The 20,220-nt window shown below is 51.9% G+C and overlaps 4 protein-coding genes across 4 annotated transcripts; 2 read left to right on the top strand and 2 right to left on the bottom strand.

Moving 5' to 3' along the window:
* Positions 1-195: 195 nt before the first annotated feature.
* Positions 196-7,208, bottom strand: CTAM01_09625 (uncharacterized protein; the record flags this gene model as incomplete). The annotated part of the gene is made up of 2 exons (XM_060525643.1): positions 196-1,072; positions 1,174-7,208. 2 exons carry the CDS (start codon positions 7,206-7,208, stop codon positions 196-198), a joined length of 6,912 nt encoding a protein of 2,303 aa, XP_060379712.1.
* Positions 7,209-7,789: 581 nt separating this feature from the next.
* On the top strand, positions 7,790-9,280 carry CTAM01_09624 (uncharacterized protein; the record flags this gene model as incomplete). Its single annotated transcript, XM_060525642.1, has 1 exon — positions 7,790-9,280. One exon carries the CDS (start codon positions 7,790-7,792, stop codon positions 9,278-9,280), a length of 1,491 nt encoding a protein of 496 aa, XP_060379711.1.
* A 4,130-nt stretch (positions 9,281-13,410) lies between these two features.
* Positions 13,411-16,341, top strand: CTAM01_09623 (uncharacterized protein; the record flags this gene model as incomplete). The annotated part of the gene is made up of 1 exon (XM_060525641.1): positions 13,411-16,341. The coding sequence occupies one exon, from the start codon at positions 13,411-13,413 to the stop codon at positions 16,339-16,341; it is 2,931 nt and encodes a 976-aa protein (XP_060379710.1).
* Positions 16,342-17,796: 1,455 nt separating this feature from the next.
* On the bottom strand, positions 17,797-20,024 carry CTAM01_09622 (uncharacterized protein; the record flags this gene model as incomplete). The annotated part of the gene is made up of 3 exons (XM_060525640.1): positions 17,797-18,557; positions 18,625-18,929; positions 19,444-20,024. 3 exons carry the CDS (start codon positions 20,022-20,024, stop codon positions 17,797-17,799), a joined length of 1,647 nt encoding a protein of 548 aa, XP_060379709.1.
* Positions 20,025-20,220: the final 196 nt, after the last annotated feature.

Here is a 20,220-nt window from a genome sequence, read left to right as displayed (position 1 = left end):
AATCATGAGACTATGCCTCGTAGATCTGTGAATCCTGCCCAGTACTTAGCCAGCTTTCGATAGAAGGTGATGACTTATATCCAATGCTCATATAAGCGCATGTTTGAAGCCAGCAGTTGGTTAGTCCCCTTCCTTTTTGTACGTACAAGCATGAACAATGAAAGATTTCTCATTACTTTAATAAGAAGTAATTATCTAGTCATGATATATAAACTGGTCAACAAGCTGTGCTATGCCACCCACAGTCGCCAAAATGCCCACCCCCGCCGCGCCCAAGCCCGCCCGCCCAAGCGTGCCGAAACCTTTCGCCCAGGTTCCGACGGCGGTCGTAACCCCCCTGAACATCTGCGTGTTCTGGGCGACTGGCAAACCAGCCGAGAGGGTGCCGGTCATGATGTCCATCACCAGGTCCAGCGAGGTCACCTCGTTGTGGGTGCCATATGCCCAATTATCAGCGGCGTTGGTAGCAAAGTTCTGACCGACGTTGGCGCTTGGGTTCAAGCCTAGACGGAGTGCGAATTGCTTCATGGCCAGCACGCTCGGGCTGGGACGTGCCGCGCCGCCGGTAGCCTCAGCCAGCGCCGTCGTCTTCGCTCCCTGTGCTCCATCTGATGCTGCCGTCGCCCCATAGTTGGTGCCGGTATTGGACCGCGCAACGCGCGACGTTGATATCAACGGCTCGTCCGGGTCGACGAGCGGTTCAGACCTGCGCGTGGCGAGACCGGCGGCTTCCTGCTCCTGGTCGACGAGTATGTTGGCATTGGCGCTGGTGTCTTCGGCGACCTCGGGGGCTACGACATCGCTAATGTCGGACACAGCGCTCCCAGCCGTCGGCCCCGTATCTGCCGCCGCCGTCTCGAGGGAACCCGCGGCCGCCTTGGTCATGAAGCCTGCGCCACTCCAATACGCGCCCAGTCCGCCCGTGATGGCGCCCGTTACGGCTCCCACAGCGCCTCCGATGGCCACCTCGACCGCCCAGCCCTTGAAGAAGGTCCCCGCGTCCGTGACGTTGCGATGTTTCCACGCGTACGTGACCGACGCCATGCCGGCGCCCAACAGGAAACCTGACGCACTAGAGGGTAAAGATTGATAAGTCAACGTTGTTCGGGAAAACGGTATAAGTCGTCAAGACTCAAACAAGCAAGAGAACAGCAAGAAAACGATGTTACTTACGCGCCTAACCCGATCGCAGCAAGGATTGGAAGATCCGCGCCCAACGTCACAACAGTAAGGACGATAAACGCCGCGATCAAGAGCACCCCGACCACGATCGCGACCCAGAACATCCACGAAAAATGCCCGGTTGGGTCCGTATGGTTGACTGGATCATTATTCTCGAAAGCCATACGGTTCATGCCGTCCGGGTACAGCGTCTGCCGCAGGGTGAGGATGGAATCCGGGGTGGTGAAGCGGCCTGTAACCGGGTCGTACATGCGCGCGCCAAAGTCCAGCAGCTCGCTCAAGTCGTCCATGACGGCTCCCTCAAACTCACGAGAGCTACGCGAAGTCTTGCTCCCGGTTGACTTGATCGCCTGTCCGTAGTCGTCGTAAGTGATTTGCCTGATCAGACGCCTGTCGGAGCCGTCAAAGACGTGCGTTATGCTCCCTTTGTGGTTCGTCATAGGCACTCGGAATTTTCGTGATTTTTGGTCCTCTATCGGAGGGGATCCAGACACGGATGGCATAATTTTGGTCCAGACTGTGACTGCTGTTTGATCGGGAAATTTGAAGTCCTTTTTGACGGTCTTCGAGCCGTCCTTGCTGAGAATCTCCTGGTACTCTGGGCCCGCATTGATCTCGATGGACCCGTCGGGGGCTTGTCGGACGACGGTGAATAGGCCGTGATCCGAGAACATGATTGATGAGCCCTTTGAGCTTGTCGCAGAGCTCATCTTGCCATTCTCGTCGTAGGTGTAGCTCATCTCGGGGCCGTCACCATTTTTGCGCGTCGTCAGACGACCGGCAGCGTCCGAGGTGGACCAGAAGACCGTCTTGCCGTCCCGGGAGCCTTCGATTCGGGTGAAATCCTCGTCCGATGAGTAGCTCAATAACATACCGTCCTTTGCTGTCAAATCTCCCGACAAGCTATACGAATACTTGCGGTTGACACCTTCGGCGCTGTGTGACGCGACCAGCCGCCGATCGATATAGTCGTACGCGATGGATGAGCCGCTGACGCTCTCGTCAAGGCTGCTTACCTGGTCGAGCGCGTTATATACCAGGTTATGATCGACCAGCCTCTTGCCTTGACCCTTCTCCTGTCCTTCCAGTAAAGTCATCCTGGTTGGCAGGCCCAGCTTGTCAAACGCAACCTCATGGTGCCACCCGCCCTGAGCCAACTCGGAACCATGGATCGTCCAGGCTGTAGGTGTGCCCGACTCGCTGAACGCAGTCGTAGATGCAGTCATGTCCCAGCCACTCTGCCCGCCGCCAATAGGAGGGGGCTTCATCTTCTTCTGGGCCAGCCTAAGTCCAAAGTAGGTCGAGTTCACCGTCGTCGAATCGGGCAGCGTCTGGGTTAGGATACGGCCCAGGCTGTCGTACGTCCATGTCGAATTTAGCACTACGGATTTGGTACCATCCCAAAAGAGCACGTCACCAGTCAACTTAAGAGATTGGCCCGTTTTACGCGCCGCTTCGTCGTAGGTGTATTCGTACTCGAGCTTCCGCACCGCCCGCGACTTCCCGGCCGCATCGACTGTGTCTGGACTGCACTCGATCGTGACGCCGGCGAGCAAGCCCTTTCCGGTGCCCGGCTCGTCGAACCGGAACCTCGTGGTCCGTATGACACCGCCCTTAAGGTCTTTGCCGATGATTTGGACCGTTCTTCCCATCGCGTCGTACGTTCGCTCCAGGGCCTCTCCAAGCACGTTGACCTCCCTAACGAGACGGCCGCTCCCGTCGTAGGAGCGTGTCAGACCCCTTGTTCTCTTAAGCGGGTTCTGATATGGGTCGTTGATCTCGACGACGCAACCTAGAGAGTTATACTTGCGCTGTTCGACACGGCCGCCCGCATCGGTGAGCTCGACGAGCCGGCCCCGTCCATCATACTTCCATGTCTTGACCTGGCCGCTGCCGTTCCGTGACAGAACGATCTTGTCCTTGCCATCCACGCTGGCAAACTCCTGATAATCCGTCTCAATGATGGACCTGGTACTCACCGGCGAGGAAAACTCCCCGATCAGCGCGGCGGTGCTGAAGTGGGTCGTGCGAGTAGACCCGCCCCGGCCATAGACGGCGTCTATAGCCGTGAACCCGTCGCTGGGGTTACTTGCCGGCCGTACGAGCAGCACCGCCCTGCCTAGGGCATCGAACACGGAGAGTGTCGAGCGGGAGTTGTCGGGCGCGGTACTCCAGCCTGAGGGATCGGGCGCGTATAAGGTGCTCCTCACGACGGGATTGTTTCCCGTGTCGTACTCGAAGAACGCCCACGACCTGCTGGAGGCCACACCGCCGCCGCCACTGCTTTCCGCGTCCAACTGCTCCGCGCTGCGGCGGTTGCGGCCCTTGCAGTCCACGAAGTGGGTAGCAGGTAACACCGGCATCGAAGACGGACCGGCGAACTTGGCCACGGACTTTGTGGGTGCCGGCTTCGAGGTCACCGGGTCAATATCGGTCGTTGCGTATGAAGTCTCTTGATTGCGACAGAGTTTTGAAGTCTCCAGTATCTTGCCGAAGTCTTGGCTCTTGACGCTCGTCCCGGCCGGTCCTCCGTCCCACTTGAAGTCGTCCGTGTCGGACTTGGTAGCGGTAATCGCCTTGGTCCGCTCCCGGCCCCACTCGTCCACGGTGGTGGTCTGGATGACGCCCTTCTCCGACATGTGAGCCGTCGCCACGCCGTACCTTGCGTCCCACGCATAAGCCGTCTTGAGGTCGACGCCTGTCCCCTTGAGCGTGGTTCCGACAACATACTGGGGGTAGAGGCCATCATATGTCATTATCGTCGACAGACCGGTAGTGCTGGTCTCGGCCAGCAAATTGCCAAAAGCATCATATCCGAGGGTGGACTCGACGAACTGCTGAGAGTCCGAGGACCACAATCGCTGTGTCGTGATGAATCCTTGGTCATTGTACACGAACTGAGTCAGGCTGAGATCTGAGGAGGAAGAGTACGTGCTGAAGTTATTGCTTCCCGCATTGGAGGTAACCTTGCTGGCAGCGGTAAGGCCTTGAACGCCCAACCGAGTGGTGGGAGCGTACTGGCTAAACTTCCACTGCTCTCCAAGCCGCGTCTTATTATTGGTGGGCTCGCTGATCTCATACGAGTACTCTACCGTCCTATCCCTCGACTCACCGTCATACCCAAACTCCGTCATCAAGAGGCGCTCCGCCACTTTGCCCAAATCATCAAAGTAAGTCCTTGCTCTCAATGTCTGTCTGACGACGTAGCAGGCGGGTCTGCCACTACGCTTAACCGCCTCGAAGTCGTTGGAGACGGACTTGAGCAGGATCAGTTCGTCCCCGGCCCACGTTGACTGGTGACTCTTTTCCAGCTCCTTGATACGTCGTTGGAGCGCTATTGGAGAGCTGCCGTACGTGTCGCGGGTCTTGACAAGCCCGCAGAGAGGCCACTCCTGGAAGTAAGTCGTGAGAGCACGCACGCCAGACACGGTCTCGGTGCGCGAGACTTTCTCAAAGCTGGACCAGCTTCTTCTCTTGACGTCAAAAGCACCGTTATGGTACTTGTACTCGTAGTTGGCAGAGTAAGGAAGCGGATTGACCCTGGCATCGTTGTCCTCGCGGACGCGTGTCACGAGGTAGGCCGGGATGGCGATACAGCGTACATTCTCATCGTCGTCTGCAGGACGGTACGTCTTGTAATCGACACCAGACTCGTATACCTCGGCCCGCGTGGCGGAGCCATATTCGATTGTGGACCGTAAACCGATCGGACTGGTCACGGTTTGGAGGTGGTCAGAGAGCTGGACGTTGTTGTAGATGGGGCGGACGGCGGCGTGATTGTCGTATAGAGAGTACGCGAGCCATCCACAGCGCGACACCCCGTTCAGGTCGATAGGCGTCAGGTGTAGTTGGTCTGCGGGATCGCCCAGCGAGGCGCCGCCGGTCTGGACGAGAGGCTGTGAGAGGGCTTGAAATGAGCCCAGCTGGCCGTTACTGTTACCGACGGCCAAGATACAATTCCAGGTCTTATTGTCGGCGTTCGGGTATGCGTACGCAATGCCACCAAAACGGGCACTGGAGGGGTTCACGGCAAAGACGCGGCCCAGGTCCATCGGTTTCGCCGAAGTAACGACAGAGGTCTGCTCGGCCTGCCGCGCAAAATTGCCGTTGGAGTCGTGGAGAAAAGTCGTTGTGGTCATGGTGAAGGTGGCAGTATCTCCGCCGCCACAGCTGGCAACGCGTGCGGTGCAGACAACAATATCCAGGCAGCCGTCGCCGTTGACGTCGCAGACGGCCGTCGAGCGCCGGACCTTGTCCTCGGGCACGTAAGTCAGGATGGGCTGGGAGCTCAGGAGACTGAAGGCATGCCCTTCCGAATCGTGCTGCATAGAGCCCATACTGATGACGTCTACCCATAAACATCGAGACCCAACCCCGGCGGAACCTTCCATTACGTGGACGAGAGCTGGCGCGCAGGTCGTGTCGTTATGGAAGACAAAATGTTCGATGGTAAGCCCTCGCACCGGCCACGCAGGCGACTGGCGTGACGGGGGTATGGCGTTAGGCCGCGTTATCATGGCGGCCACATCATAAAAGGTGCGAAGGGAGTAGGTGCGAGCACCATGATCAGTTATCATTTGCAAGATATCTATCTGACCGTCACCAGTGGTATCGGCGAGCAAGAAGCGACTGCCGTGTTGCCAGGCAAAACCGGACGTGATGATGATGGGCTTGTCGAACCCTTGGCCGTTGGCGCGCAGGACGGCAAAGGATAGGGAATTCCTTTGGGGGTTCCTGTACGGGATGACGAGGTCCGAACGGCCGTCGTGGTTGAGATCGGCCACCAGGATATCGGGAATATTGTTAACGTCTGTCCAGGGCAACTGAACTGGAGCATGCCCAACGTCCATGCCGAGGTTCTTGTCGTGAGGCCACTGCAGTTTTGGGGGTGTATACGTCTGAGAGGACTGCTCTTGATGTGAAGGCATCGCGGCCACGGTGCGCACTTGGAAGAGGCCGCTGGGACTAGGTAGCTCTAGACAGACGAGATCACTGTAGCCGCGACCTGTGGTATCAAGGGGCAGGATAGCGGCAGGGGCGGCGCCAGTACGCAGGGTGAAGGCGCCGGCCGGGTCCTGGGCGAAAGGCGATGTTCCGGCGGCCGAGTCATCGGCCGCGGTATATGTGAAGGTTGTCGGTGTGAGCGCATTGTTATTTGAGCCACGCTCCGTGATGGAGGCGAGAAGGGACTCGCCGCTGGCAGGAGACGACGTGTAGGTGAGATCAAAAGCCCTGGCCAGATCTGACTGTTGGGCGCTGTCAGGACTGCCAACACGAGCCTCGATGCGTTCGAGCCTGTAGCCAATGTTGCGCAGCTGACCATGGCGGACAACAACGGCACGATCTGGGCGGGTGTTGTAGAGGAAAGTCAACCAACAACGGCCCTTGTAGCCGTTGCGGGAGTTGCTGGTGTACTGGATGGTGTCGATATACGACACTTGTGTAGACGACGTCGACGACGATCCTTTCTCTGACGGCGGACGAGAGCCTCCAGCAGCCAGACCAGGAGACTGGGAATAGTGGTAGGTGACGGTGTTCCCATGGACGTCTGTAGTACTGCTGAGACGCCACTGACCGGGCAGCAGCCGACTGTCTGGCGTGGTGCCGTACTCTTTCGTGCGGCCATCAGTATCTAGGAGTTGGAAACCTCCAGATGCCAGAGATTTGATGACCTGGCCCGCGTCGACCTGGGTACAGTAGCGCGCGTCTCCCGTGCCATAGGAGCCCTGGAAGCAGATGAGCTCTGCACCATCGACGGCTAGACGCCAGGGAACGGGCACCTCCTTGCTGGCAAGAAAGTCTGGGTGCTGACGGATCGCGCGAGATGGCGCAACTCTCTCGATGGAAGACAAGCCCGCAACCGCCCAGCGGAGGCCACAAGTGCCGGCAGCATCGCGGGTTTGCGAGTACTGTAGACTGAGCTTGGGAGTATTTCCCTGCCCGATACCAGAGGGGACGGTGATGGGGAAAGAATAGCTGGCGTGGCCATTGGCGTCAACGGCGAGAGCGCCTGAGGGTCTATCCATGAGTTTCCTGTAGAATTTACGAAAGAGTACCGTAATTCAGTCCGACGATGTGCGACTGCTAGCTTCGTCTCTTCGATTCTGCAATTCTGTAACAAAAGTAAGTGGTGTGTAGTAAGTGTTTGACAGAGAGATTTCCGACTTAGATACTTACACGACGGTTGGATGAATGAGTTAGTTGACAAACACACACAAAAGACGAATAAGAAACAATTAGTCTATCCCTTTGGACGTGAAGCTTTTCAGCTAAGCAGTGATGCGCCACAACTCCATCCCTGTCTTCAGCCGTCGGAGCTAGGTTTTCAGCTCACTCGTGACGTCTTCTAACTTTTGACAAAAACACTCCGTGAACTTCCAGCTGCCTTTCGTAGGGAAAAGCGCAGTATTGGTGAGAGGACACCTTTCTTTACCCCGTCAGCTCAGAGGCGAAGCCACTCTGCGATGCTCATAATACTCCGTCTTAACCCGTTCAATATTGATTGCCAACCAGTGAGGTAGTCGTCAAAATAGTAGCACATGCCAAACCACACTCACCTACACACGCGCACACACAAGACTCTGATCTTAGTCCGCAACAATTCACCATGTCTAGCGACGAGGCCACGGAAGCGTTGCTGCTCTGCTACTTGGACGGGAACAGACTCATCTTTAGATATCTCCGTCGCAACGCAGGAGCGGAGAACAGTTCCAGCTTCGCGACCATCAGCAAGCCGTACCCGCTCAACTTGAGCAATTCGCTATACAGCTTGATCCCGGGCTACCGGCCTTCGTGGCCCATGCCGGTCAACTACAATGACAATATAGAGATCAAGTCTACCGGCGCTCTGACCTGGCAGGACGGCCTCGCCCAGCTGCAAATGGTTGTCGTTGTCAGCCACGGCCAGCAGAGCAACGATGCCTCGAACCCGCGATACAAGGCCTTTGTGCTGGAGCTCACCCCGAGTCTGGACATCTGCTCTGCTGCGTGCCTGCCCGCGGGGACTGAGACGGGACCAGCTACTGACTGGGCCAACCAGCCCTGGTTCGCCGGCGTCAGGCAGGACGACTTCTCACACATGTCTGCAAGCATCCTGTCCGTCAACGGCCGGCTGTTCGCCACGGCCTCGCCCTTCTTCCAGCCCATCGAGCATAACCTGCTGGTTCCTGACGCCAACGACCCGTACCGCGAACTCGCTTATGACGAACGCAAGTGGCCCAGGGCCGACGACCGCTTTGCCGCACTCTGCTGCCGCAAAGACTCCGGTGACCGTGACTTCTCCGTGCCTGCGCGGGGCGGGGCCGCGTACTTGACCGGCTACCGCCCGTCCGCCGACTGGTTCGCCTCGCCGATGTTGATTCCAAACGGACCACGAATAGACAACAGAGGCACAGGAAATGTCGGACCGCAGCAGCTCATCTACCTCGACAACTCGACTACCGTCTTTGCGCTGTATACCCCGTTCCCAGATGACAACAGCGGCCTGGGCTCATCGAGAGTCATCACGCTCGGCTTCACCAGCGCCACCGCCGTGGGTAGGCTCACCTCCGCCTCGGCGGACACGCGGTGGTCCCTCCTCAACATCACCTCGGGCAGCCACGGCTTCCGGGCGGCCTGTGCCGTCGCCGTCCAGCCACCCGACCCGTCCGCTCCGCCGCTCCTTTACATCTTCGCCGTCGATTCCAACGACAACAACCAGGGCCGGCTCTGGTACATGACGCTGCCCCTGTGCGGCTACGACTCCATGTACGGCCACCCGAAGCTAGAGCCGGGAACCACCACCATCGACGTGGCCGCCCAGGCCGCCAGCAACGGCCTGCAATGGATAGACGGCAATTCTCCCCAGCCCATAAACGCTGAACCGACAAGGCCACTCAAGGTCGTCCGCTACGGCAACTCTCTTGGCGTGTTCCACCAAGCTGGTGGCGAGATTCGGTTGCTCAGACTTGACCTGCAAAAGGATGGCACCCTTACTGATCCTGCCTACCCCCAATTTAAACACATGTATCGTCAGTATACCAAAGTCACGTCTGAGAATTCGGCTGTACTGGTATCTGCTTGCGCCATACCCCTGAAGTTTTGCAACCGCTTTGTATAAGACCCCTGATACGCTCGGGCACGGGATATGTGCGGTGGAGAATTGAAGATGAGCAGTCGCTGTCAGTAAGGCGGAACAGGCAGATATTCAGAGCAAGGAGACCTTCAGGACTGTCCCAAGTGCTTCGATAGTAGACACTCTGGAAGTATGGGAGATATAAGAGCGACGTCAAGCGGGATTTGGTCGGCGCAAGTGTAGGCAATGTCAGGGCATCAGCTGCGTCAAGTCTAGTAGAAAAAATGTTGTTTAATTTTTAACCTCAATCAGACAATATAGTTGATGAATCAAATAGTCCAGTGGATTGCAGTTTCTTTCTTTCCTCTCATCCTCTGCTCTCTCCTCTCAGGCTATACACTTCCGTATGACCGCCCAGATTTACGATACCTCCTTTGCCTTAGCATGATGTCAACGATATTTGTTAAATCAGTAGTGCCATGATACTCCGAGCTGTTGCAATGCTTTTTGGCGCAGTTGTGCCCAGTGTTCGTAGCCAGAGCGTTTAAGCCACTCCACGCAGCTTTGTCAAGCCTACTACCTACATTTGTTGTGGCTGGACATGATTTGCCATGATATCTACGCCCGTTTTATCCCGCACGGCAACAGTGAGTTACCGTGGCTGGGCGTAGCTGGTTATCTGAGGGTAGAGGGGGTGTAGCAGCGAAGTCTAGTAGGTTGTCTTACAGCGCGTCAGGAGGTGGTCAAGCAATGCTACGTGATCAGGTATGGAGCTGTGAATTGAGCTTCTGCCTGCTCTTGGCATAGCTACTAAAAGAGGCGGCTGAAGCTGAGTGGGATAAAACAATCAATCATTGCATATGCGAGGCTAGCGCTTACTCCTGCATCTCTTTCCTGGAGATGTTGAGGAATGATCCTGGTAGCTGTGGCCTGACCGCTCAAGTAAGGTCTGATCAGCCGCTGGTACTCAATGAGCCTTTCTAGGGAAACCAGCGCAGGGGATTGGCTGTTGCGGTGACGTGGAGTGCTTGTTGGTTGTGGTTTGAGGCTTATAGACATGCCTTGATAGGCCCGAAGCCGAGCTGGAGTGCGAACCCTCACTGTTTAACTCCATCGTTTTGTATTACTAGAGGATTACCGCAGTATATATAGACGCTACCCTGCCCTCGAATTCCGCACTATTTAACCTTAACCCTTTTTATAAGTCTCCTATCCTTTCTTCTATTCTACCCTCTCCCTTATTAAGGGATTATTAAAATCGTAGTTTCAATAGCTTATTAATAAGCTAATATTATTATTTAAAAATAAATAACTTACTTTTATATATAAATACTAAGAGTCTTATTATTATAAAAATAATAATAAATATACTAGAGTATTTAAAAAAGCTTTTTAATAAATTTTTAATATTATTTAAAATAATTATTTTCGAGCTATAAAAAGAAGCCGAGGTACTATATTAATACAGCCCTATTTATTTTATTAGTATTAATAATACCCTTTTTAATATAGGATATATTAGTAATATTTTATAGCTACGTTATTATATTTTATAAATCGTACTTAATAATAACGAGGATTTTAGCGTTTTTTTTTAAGTTTTTTATTAAAGCTATTATTATAAAGTTAGTTTAGTTATTAATATTTTAGTAAGTATTTTAACTTAGTATACTTAGAGGCTCTTATAGTTTTTAATAAGAGGTTTTTAAGGGACTTATAACTAAATTTTTTACTTATTATAAGTAAAGTTATTATAATTAAAGCTATAGTAATTAAAGCTATAGCGCTATTTATAGACCTTAATAGTAAGTAATTAGTAATATAGTTATTTTTCTTTTATAATAAGCTTAAAAAAGTATCTTAATTTAAGTACTAGGTGGGTATTATACTGTTTTATTAAAACTATATTCTTATACTTATGACTTAGAAAGAATTAACTTTCTTCGATAACAAGGTACTCAGGAGTGCGAACCCTTGTCAAAACCGAAGCAATGTCTTCCAGCCACGGACGCCACCTGATAGGAGCTGTTACCCTCGTAAACAGGGCCAAAAGATCGGGAAAAATCTTTTCTCTTCGCACGCTTCCGCTCAGTCACCGGCTTCGTTTTCTGGTGCGAGGCCAGCAGCATCATGCCGACCGATCACAACCAGAACTTCAGGATACGAGGGCTACCCCGCGAATACGAGACTAGGGCTGATGTCCGTGTATTGATCAAGGAAGTTCTTTCTCTCGAACCTAACGCAAGCGTCATTGTTCATTCGCTTGCGATTTGTCCTGTCAAAGGAAACAGTCGAGTCGCAACTCTCCGTTTCAATCCCCTCCCAGATTGCTTCTCAGATCGCTCTAGAAATGAATGGGTGATTAGCCTAACGAATGAGGATGACCCCGACTTCAAGGCGCCACTCATATTCGATACTCACTTCTCAGGCTTCACACCTCTTCAACGTACCGTCGACGAGAGTTGTAATGTAGAGTGAGTTGACGACAATCTCACGGCGACTTACGCGGCATTAACCCATGTTCCAGTGTGATTGCCATGTCTGGCCTCGGAGGGCACGCATTTGGTTCGTTCAAGGAAAGAGGAGGGCCTTTCATGTGGCTCCGAGATGCGCTTCCATTAGATATTCCAAAGGCAAGGATCTTAATATATGGGTACGACACTCAACTTGTACAGAGCAGCTCCTTCCAAAACTTGTCAGATCTGGGTAGAGCTCTCCAGATCGATTTGAGAGGTATTTGGGTGTGTATATCGCGCCTGAAATCCGAGTCGCTCTATGTATCTGATCTAGCATACAGGACCCAATGCATTCTCATCCCATAGTGTTTATTGGTCACAGCCTGGGAGGTCTTGTTATCAAAGAGGTCAGCTCAAACCAAATTACCACCGAAGAAGGAATTGGCTACTGATATCCTTGCTATATCCTTTGGTGCAGACTATAATCAGAATGAAAGAAGAGAGGCACGAAGCGCATGCATCGATCCTAGATTCCATCTCTGGATTCATATTCTTTGGTGTTCCTCATCAAGGCCTGGCCATCGAGTCACTCGTTCCTCTGGTCAAAAATCAGCCTAACCGGAGTTTACTTGAGTCGCTCAACAAAAACTCAGCACTCCTCCAACGCCTGGAGAAAGAATTCAACAATGTAATCAGTGCAAAAGGGCTGTCAATTGTGTCCTTCTACGAAACGGAGAAGTCTCCCACGGCTGTAGAAGTAGGTTCATCTGGTTTGGTTCGCCTCCGATGAAGGCCTGCTTACACTTAACTTAGGTGAACGGCAAGTGGGAGTTGTCTGGGCCTAGCGAAGTCTTAGTTGATGTCTCTTCAGCGACATGCTACAACAATCAACGCCATCCCATTGACCGCAACCACTCTGAGATGGTGAAGTACAGCCACGGACACGATGTGTTCTACAGGCGTGTCATCACCGTTATACGAGAATTACTAAGCGCCGCTACACAGAGCAGAACCGGCGCCAGAATTTCAGGAACTGGAGTTGACTGTGGGTAGCTGGATCCCGATATCTGTGCGGACAAACGAATAACAGCTCTTGCAGCATCTGTATTGCTTTCGAATGATAATATGGGTAAATACCCCGAAGAAAAACTGTAATTAATCAGCTGACACGGCTTAGAGTGTCTCAGGTCACTTTCTTTTCGAGAACAAGAGTACAGGTACAGCGATGTTTATTCCACAAAGAACACCTGTGGTTGGCTTCTCGAAGATCCGCAATACCGAGCTTGGATGAATAGTATGCGTGGTCTTTTCTGGATCAAAGGGAACCCTGGAACCGGCAAGTCTGTTCTCATGAAATTTGCAGTCACGATGATGGATCGCAGAGGGTCCGGAGAACTCGTTGTATCTTTTTTCATCCACGGCCGGGGAAAGCCCTTGCAGAAGACTCCACTGGGTGTATTCCGGGCATTGCTTAACTCCATGCTCAAGTTCTTCCCAGAACACCTCATTCAGCTCACTGAACGATTCAAAGATCGGCAGGCACGATTTGGGGCTTATGAAGAGAACCGATGGAATTGGACCGAAAGGGAACTTCAAGATTTCATGTCCGAGATTTTGACCAAGGAAACGAAAACACAACCTGTGATAATTTTCATCGATGCTCTTGATGAGTCCGGGGAAGATGATGCTAGAAGCCTATTAGCGTATTTCAAAGCTATCATGGACGATATCAAACGCGAAAAGGCACTGGTCAAAATATGCTTCTCTTCAAGAAATTATCCTATCCTTGGATACGAGACTATGCCAGCAATCCACGTGGAAGAGAAAAATGACGAAGACATTAGGCTAGTTGTTCGAGAACGACTCAAAGAAATTCATCCGCTTGCGAAGCGGCAACAGCTCGAGAATGAAATATTGATGAAGGCTCACGGGGGTTTCCAATGGACAGTATTGACTGTTGCCATGATACTACATGAAAGCGCTATTGGTACGAGGGTCCAGAGTCTGCACAAAAGACTCACAGCTATCCCGGAAGCTCTTGATGGGCTGTACGCTGAAATATTAAGCGGCGTCGACACTGTCGAGCAGCGCCAGATGACGAAACTGTTTCAATGGGTCTTATTTACCGCACGACCATTGTCTTCACACGAGCTCCGAGAAGCCCTTGCTATCGATTATGATGACAAGGAATGCACAACCATTCCGCAACTCAGAAACCACGACAACTGGACAGATACTGTGACTCAGTTCGAGAGAGTCGTCACACACATTTCCAAAGGCCTCGTGGAGTTCCGAACCCGCGAAATTTGGGAGAGATACGATCCTGATGGGGAGGACTGGGATCGGGAAGCACAGTTCGTCCACCAGTCAGTTGCGGATTATGTGCTCAGAAACTTTTTCAAGCGCACCCTGCACGGTTCTACTTGTCAATCTCCCATTGGAGCTGGTCACTTTGAGATATCGAGGTCTTGTCTGAGCTACCTGACTTTGAAAGAAGTCTTAGAAGACACCCAGCTATCTTGGGGCAAACTCTCAGCAAGATTTCCCTTGATACTATACACAGCGGAGTTCTTGTTCCACCATATTCGGGAAGTCGAGCGTGCAGGAATCCCTCAAGTTGACCTCCTTGCGCGCATTCACTGGGGTCGAGATTCTGAAACCGTGAATAAGATCGCGAGCTTATGGAGAGTGGTGGATCCTGACAATAATCATTCGCCCAGGGGGTGGCCCTTTGTCGGAGCAACACCCCTTCATGTTTTGGTGGGATTCGGCTCAGAGAGCTATTTGAACACTTTCCTTGGTAAGGATGAGGCGGAGTTTGAAGTGAGAGATGCGGATGGGAATACACCATTACTCCTCGCTCTCGAAGAGTGTCGCGAAGATCTTGCTTTACTACTGCTGGATCGGTCCATTGAATGGCAGCTCGAAGAGAAGGCAATTAACCTGAAGGCCGCCCAAGACGAACGCCAAGGGCAGACAAGAAATTATCTTTCTCACCTGAATATGGAAAATGGTGACGGGGAAACGCCCTTAACCGTTGCCGCGACGGTGAAGGCTAGGGAGGTAATCTTTAAGTTAATTGAGGCGGGCGCTGACCTCGAACTCTTCGGACGTCAGAGTGAGTTGGTACAATACGCTATTCGTCACAGAGACAAAAGACTCATTTCCATAATGTTGGAAAAGGGTGTGGAGCTCGACGGAGCTATCTTTTATGCGGTCAAGGACATGTCCGAGAACGACGATCTCGATGGTCTATTCATTTTGTCGAAACTGTTCGAGGCTGGTGGCAACACACGCAAATCCACGGATTTTGACCGGACATTCGGGAACGACGAAGAAGAGGATGAAGATGAATATGAATACGAGGATGAAGCAATGAATGTAGCGTCGCGAAGAGGCCATACGGCAATCGTCAGCCTTCTTCTATCCCATGGCGCTTCAGCGGAAATAGAAGACACACATGGTGATTTCCCATTGCTGATCGCTGCACGTCATGGCCACGAGGAAACGGTGGAGTTTTTGCTTCACAACGCACCGCAATCTGTTAAGCTGATTGACGGTGATGGGCTGTCAGCATTGGACACATCCGTTAAAAAGGGCCATTTTGGATTGGCAATGCAGCTTCTCCGGCAAGGGTACCAAGTTGTCGCATTTGAGGAGACATTTTGCACGGCTGTTGCCGCGGGCAAAGTGAAATTAGCGGAAGCAATTCTATGCGCAACACTAGAGAATGCAGACGTGGGCAATGGAAGAGACCAAAATGGCCGAACGCCCTTCTTGTGGGCCGTCGAGCTGGGGAATGAAACAATAGTCAAACGGTTTCTCGATATGGGCAAGGTCGACGTCGATGGAAGAGACCAAGATGGCCAAACGCCATTCCTACAGGCTCTCCAGCTAGGGCGTACAGCGGTAGCTAAACTGCTTCTCGATACGGGCAAGGTCGACGTTGATAGAAGAGACCAAGATGGCCGAACACCATTCCTATGGGCTCTCCAGTTGGGACGTCTAGCGGTAGCTAAACTGCTTCTCGATACAGGCAAAGTCAACGTCGACCTAAGAGATCAATACGGCCATACACCGCTCTTATGGGCTCTTCAGCATGGACATGAGGCGGCGGTTAACTTCCTTGTGGGTATGGGTAATGCCGACGTCAATATAGCAGATGAACATGGTCGAACGCCACTCTTATGGGCTACTCAACATGAAAAAGAGGGGGTGATCAAGTTGCTTCTCGACACGGGCAAGGCCGACGTTGATAGACAAGATCACTATGGCCAAACGTCGCTCTTTTGGGCTGTTCAGCATGGGCACGAGGCGGTAGTTAGATTGCTTATAGACACGGGCAAGACCAACGTCGATGGAAAAGATCAATGTGGCCGAACACCGCTCTTTTGGGCCGCTCAGTATGGGCATGAGGCGGTTGTTAAGCTTCTTCTCGATACAGGGAAGGTCGATGTCGATGGGAAAGATCAACACGACCGGACACCACTCTCATGGGCTGCTGAGGAGGGCCACGATAGGGTGGTCAAGCAACTTATGGACACAGGTAAGGTCGATATCAATAGGAAAGATCAATGTGGTCAAACACCACTCTCAAGGGCTGCACAGCGGGGGCAAGAGGCGGTTGTTTGGCGGCTCAAGTACTCATAGAATTTCGCACCCTCTACATGCCGTAGTCTTCTAATTAAGTTTCTTCACCTACGGCTTCGCTGAAAGATGAGATGGTCAACGTTCCCATGGCGACTTGGTGAGATGCGGCATCTTGTCATTTCCTCAAACCAGTGACAACCCCCTTTAAGAAGCTGCATCTCAGCATCCTTTCCGTAGCTTGAACCGGCTACCGCTGGCTACTTCTCATGCAGCGGGCTACGTGCAATGAATAGAGATGCTGACCTGAGCGTAACTGTCGAAAGTGAAGAAATGGAAGGTGCCCGAGATGTTAGATGATGACCCATATCGAAGGTTGTACGTGTCCAACAGCGTCTTCCAGGAGTTTTTACGTGCTCTGATAATTAGGATGAAGGATCTTGGAAATCTCTCATCACTTGAAATATTCCGTCTCGACCCGTTATCTACGTTTTCCTCTTGAGAAGCTTCTCCTGGGACGCATCAAGCAATGTTTCCTGCCCGATGTACGATATTGGGCTCCATGTTGCCAAAGTCGATGCGGACCTAGGGTCAATGACCAATAGCACTTACCGAAGAATGAGGCTACATAAATTTTAGAACTAAGGTTGCAACATTGTAAAAAGGCGACGGTGAGGAGCAAGCGTGGACTTCCTCGCCAAGATCTTCGAAGGCCTAATCCCACACTCAGTCATAACTCATGACAACAAATCTCCCCAAAATCTACTTGCATCCATCAATCTACACTACGAGTCACTGTCAATTTAAGCAAGACTTTTTCGTTCAACATACGCAATACTTGCCTAGGTATTGGGGGGTTGCTTTGGGGGAAAGGCTGGTGCGTATAAGACAGCGCCACCTTCTTCATCTTTGCCATCGGAACCAAGGAAACAGCCTTCCGCCGGAAGCCAAAGCAACATTAGCGAGAGCATCCCAACGAATCGACGAAAATTAACCTTGTCGCCTAGGCTTTGTCGCTGGTGTATTTCATCGCGGGCCAGCGGTAGCGTTCCCCACCACGACCGCCCGCAAGTGGACCACGATAACTTCACAAAAAGATCAAAAACATACAACACCAGGTATTCGCTGGTCGTCACCGACCCAACTACTAATCCGGCCCTCATTGTCTTGTCTATAGGAGAGCGGACGGGATCCCGAATTTTCCAATGGGTATGGTCGTATGTGAAGGCATCGTGAGATCCTAGGGCCTGTGACGGGCGAGAGATCACGCTGCAAGGCTTAGGAGCTATCTCAACGTGTACTTTTCTCCAATTTCTTTCATTCATAGTGTTTATATAAAAGTCTATTTGAATCACTTCAACTAAGCACAGAAATTATCTGCCGAGCGCCATCGTGAGGGGGGCTGGCCCAGGCGTGATGATGACTTGTCGAGGTCCTTGCCCTGACTTGTCTCGATGTGCTATCGTAGCCCAACTTCCCATCGATTTTGATGATGTTTTAAATTTGGATCCTTTCCCATCACTCTCTAACATCGATCATCCTGTCAGTGTCTGCCTCTGTATCATTGTTGTTGATGTTGGCGGCCTCTTCGCGCTTCTCATCTACCACGGCCGTTTCCACTGACGCCAGTGTCAAAGAGTTCGATGCTGTGTTTTTTCCAACACCATTATAGACGCTGATTCCTTCATTTAGGATATTGTCTGGGCATGTAGCAGCCATGTCCAGATATTCGTTGAATGGATAGCTGCATAATTGGTTGAGGCCTCCCTCGATGCAGTTCGAATCAGCCTCTTGCCACTGTGTTGATGATGTAATCTGATCATCCAACAACGCCTGAGTGAAGTCGTATTCATCGATTGAACCGAAAGTAGCGAAGCATGAAGAAATGCCCGCGGTGTCATCAAATACGTCTATACCGGTCTCTAGTACCAGTGACGCGACAGATGCGTCTTGGTGAATCGACGAAGTGGAGTCCTCAACGCACCTCGCGTCAGATGGGTTTTCAATAGTCGATGAGAATGTGGCTTTTTGAGATGCAGTACATGCGCCTCCTGGATGCTGCGGGACGTGGCTTTCCTTCGTCTTGGCGATCTTCTTTTGAGCAAATGTCTTGAAGAGCCCCAGCACTGCGCGCCTTTTGGCGTTGTCGAGGGAGACTTCAGCGATTTCCTCTAGTTTTGAGAAGAACTGCTCCCCCATGCCAGAGTCATTGTCTTGGGTGAACAGCTCCTGAAGATCACTGTGTCCTACAATGCTGTCTTCGTACTGGATCCTGTAGACTGTAGTAAGGGTCAGTAACTCTGATCGACCCTGGAAATGTCGGCAAATGAACCTGGACCGACGTACAAGGGTCTGGAATGACAGTGCAATCCGGGAACAGTATGCGGTAGATATTCCTCCAATTCTCTTCCTCTGATCTATGGCCTCGTGCCCGCTTCCGACTTTTCAATTTCTTCAACTGGTCTTTGTTGAAACCTTCGATAGAGACATTCTTGACGAGTTTGCAGGGTTCCTCTAGCTGAGCATGCTCTGCCGAGTCAGCTTGATTCTCAAAGACTCTGCCGCAACGTAGGCAGTTGGGCTTTTGTTCATGGTGTCTGTATAGATGCTCTCTAAAGCCAGGACCACCGATCATTAGTCTCGGAGAGCTTCTAGTTGCAGAGTGAAACTTACTTCAGTCTGTGAGTGGAGGGGAAGTAGCGAGTGCACGACAGAGTTTCTCCGTAAACCGCCGGATTGAACTTGAGGTATGGACAAGCTAACTTTATTCCCTGGGAACGCGATGCTGTTGGTGGTCTGGTCGGGCCGCGGTGCGACGGCCCGGAGAAGCGAGTATCTCTGGATGGCTTCGGCTTCTGGCAAAGATCATCATTCATGCGTATCTTTTCATTGCCAATCTCATCGACTGGTTCACGTGGCTTGATATTGGCGTTGCTATCAGTTGAAAGCCTGGATGATTTTGTGAGCTGACTCGAATCGTCCTGTGTAGAGCCCGTGTTTCTCTCGGGCCCTCGGGGTTCAATTCGCGTTTCTCCTGCGCCTCGATCGCGGCTGAGCATACCAATCATTCGATACGGAATGGCAGAACTCTTGTCGTCTTTCTTCGATTCCCGTAGGCGAGATGTAGCCGTATTTTTGCGCCTACCATAAGGAACAGGCACGAACTTAGTTCCATCGTCGTTCGGAGAGAAGCCAGACTTGTCTCTGCTCAATGCATAATTCCTGGGCTGTTCCGGAATCCCCGCGAATGTCTTGGACCTTTTCGATTCGCCGAGTGCCATTTGTTCAAGCTGTTCTGAAAGCGTGGCTGCGTTATGGACTTCGAGGTCACGTTGCTGATGGCTGTGCTTATTCGTTATAGAGACGGAAGCTTCCGTTTCAAGTTTGGCTGAAGCATCGCATTCTCCTCTTGTTCCTCCTGATTCCCCGCCTCCTATCCATCCCTCATTCTTGTCATCTTCATCATCTTCATCATCTTCATCATCTTCATCATCTTCATCATCTTCATCATCTTCATCATCTTCATCATCTTCATCATCTTCATCATATCCAAGAATACACAAGACCCAACCCGTGCCGCTTGTCCAAATCGGGTCGTCGATAGACGGGATCAAGAGACCGAAATCGTAGCCCTCCTCAGCACCTGGCTCGACCGACGGGCGGGATCTGACCCATGCCGATTCTTCCTCATCAACTGTACGATTGTCGGGAACATATTCAGCAAAATTCTGAGTTGGAGAAGACATGTCGCCCGAAATGTATACACGATATGATCAGGCTCGATAGCCCGTATAAAGATGAAAGAGGTTGACACAATAATTGTATGGTGATTATAATAGATGAAATCGATTTCGGGCCGTACAGGCTCTTATTTGGGGCGCAGAATGCCAAAACGCCGTTTTGCGAAATTTCGCAAAACTCTTTCGCCGCACAAGGCATGCT

This window comes from Colletotrichum tamarilloi, assembly GCF_030869305.1.
Source record: "Colletotrichum tamarilloi strain Tom-12 chromosome Unknown Scaffold_39.1, whole genome shotgun sequence".
Classification (NCBI taxonomy): domain Eukaryota; kingdom Fungi; phylum Ascomycota; class Sordariomycetes; order Glomerellales; family Glomerellaceae; genus Colletotrichum; species Colletotrichum tamarilloi.
The sequence above is the reverse complement of the archived record's forward strand: the minus strand, read 5'-3'. Positions and strand labels throughout refer to the sequence as shown.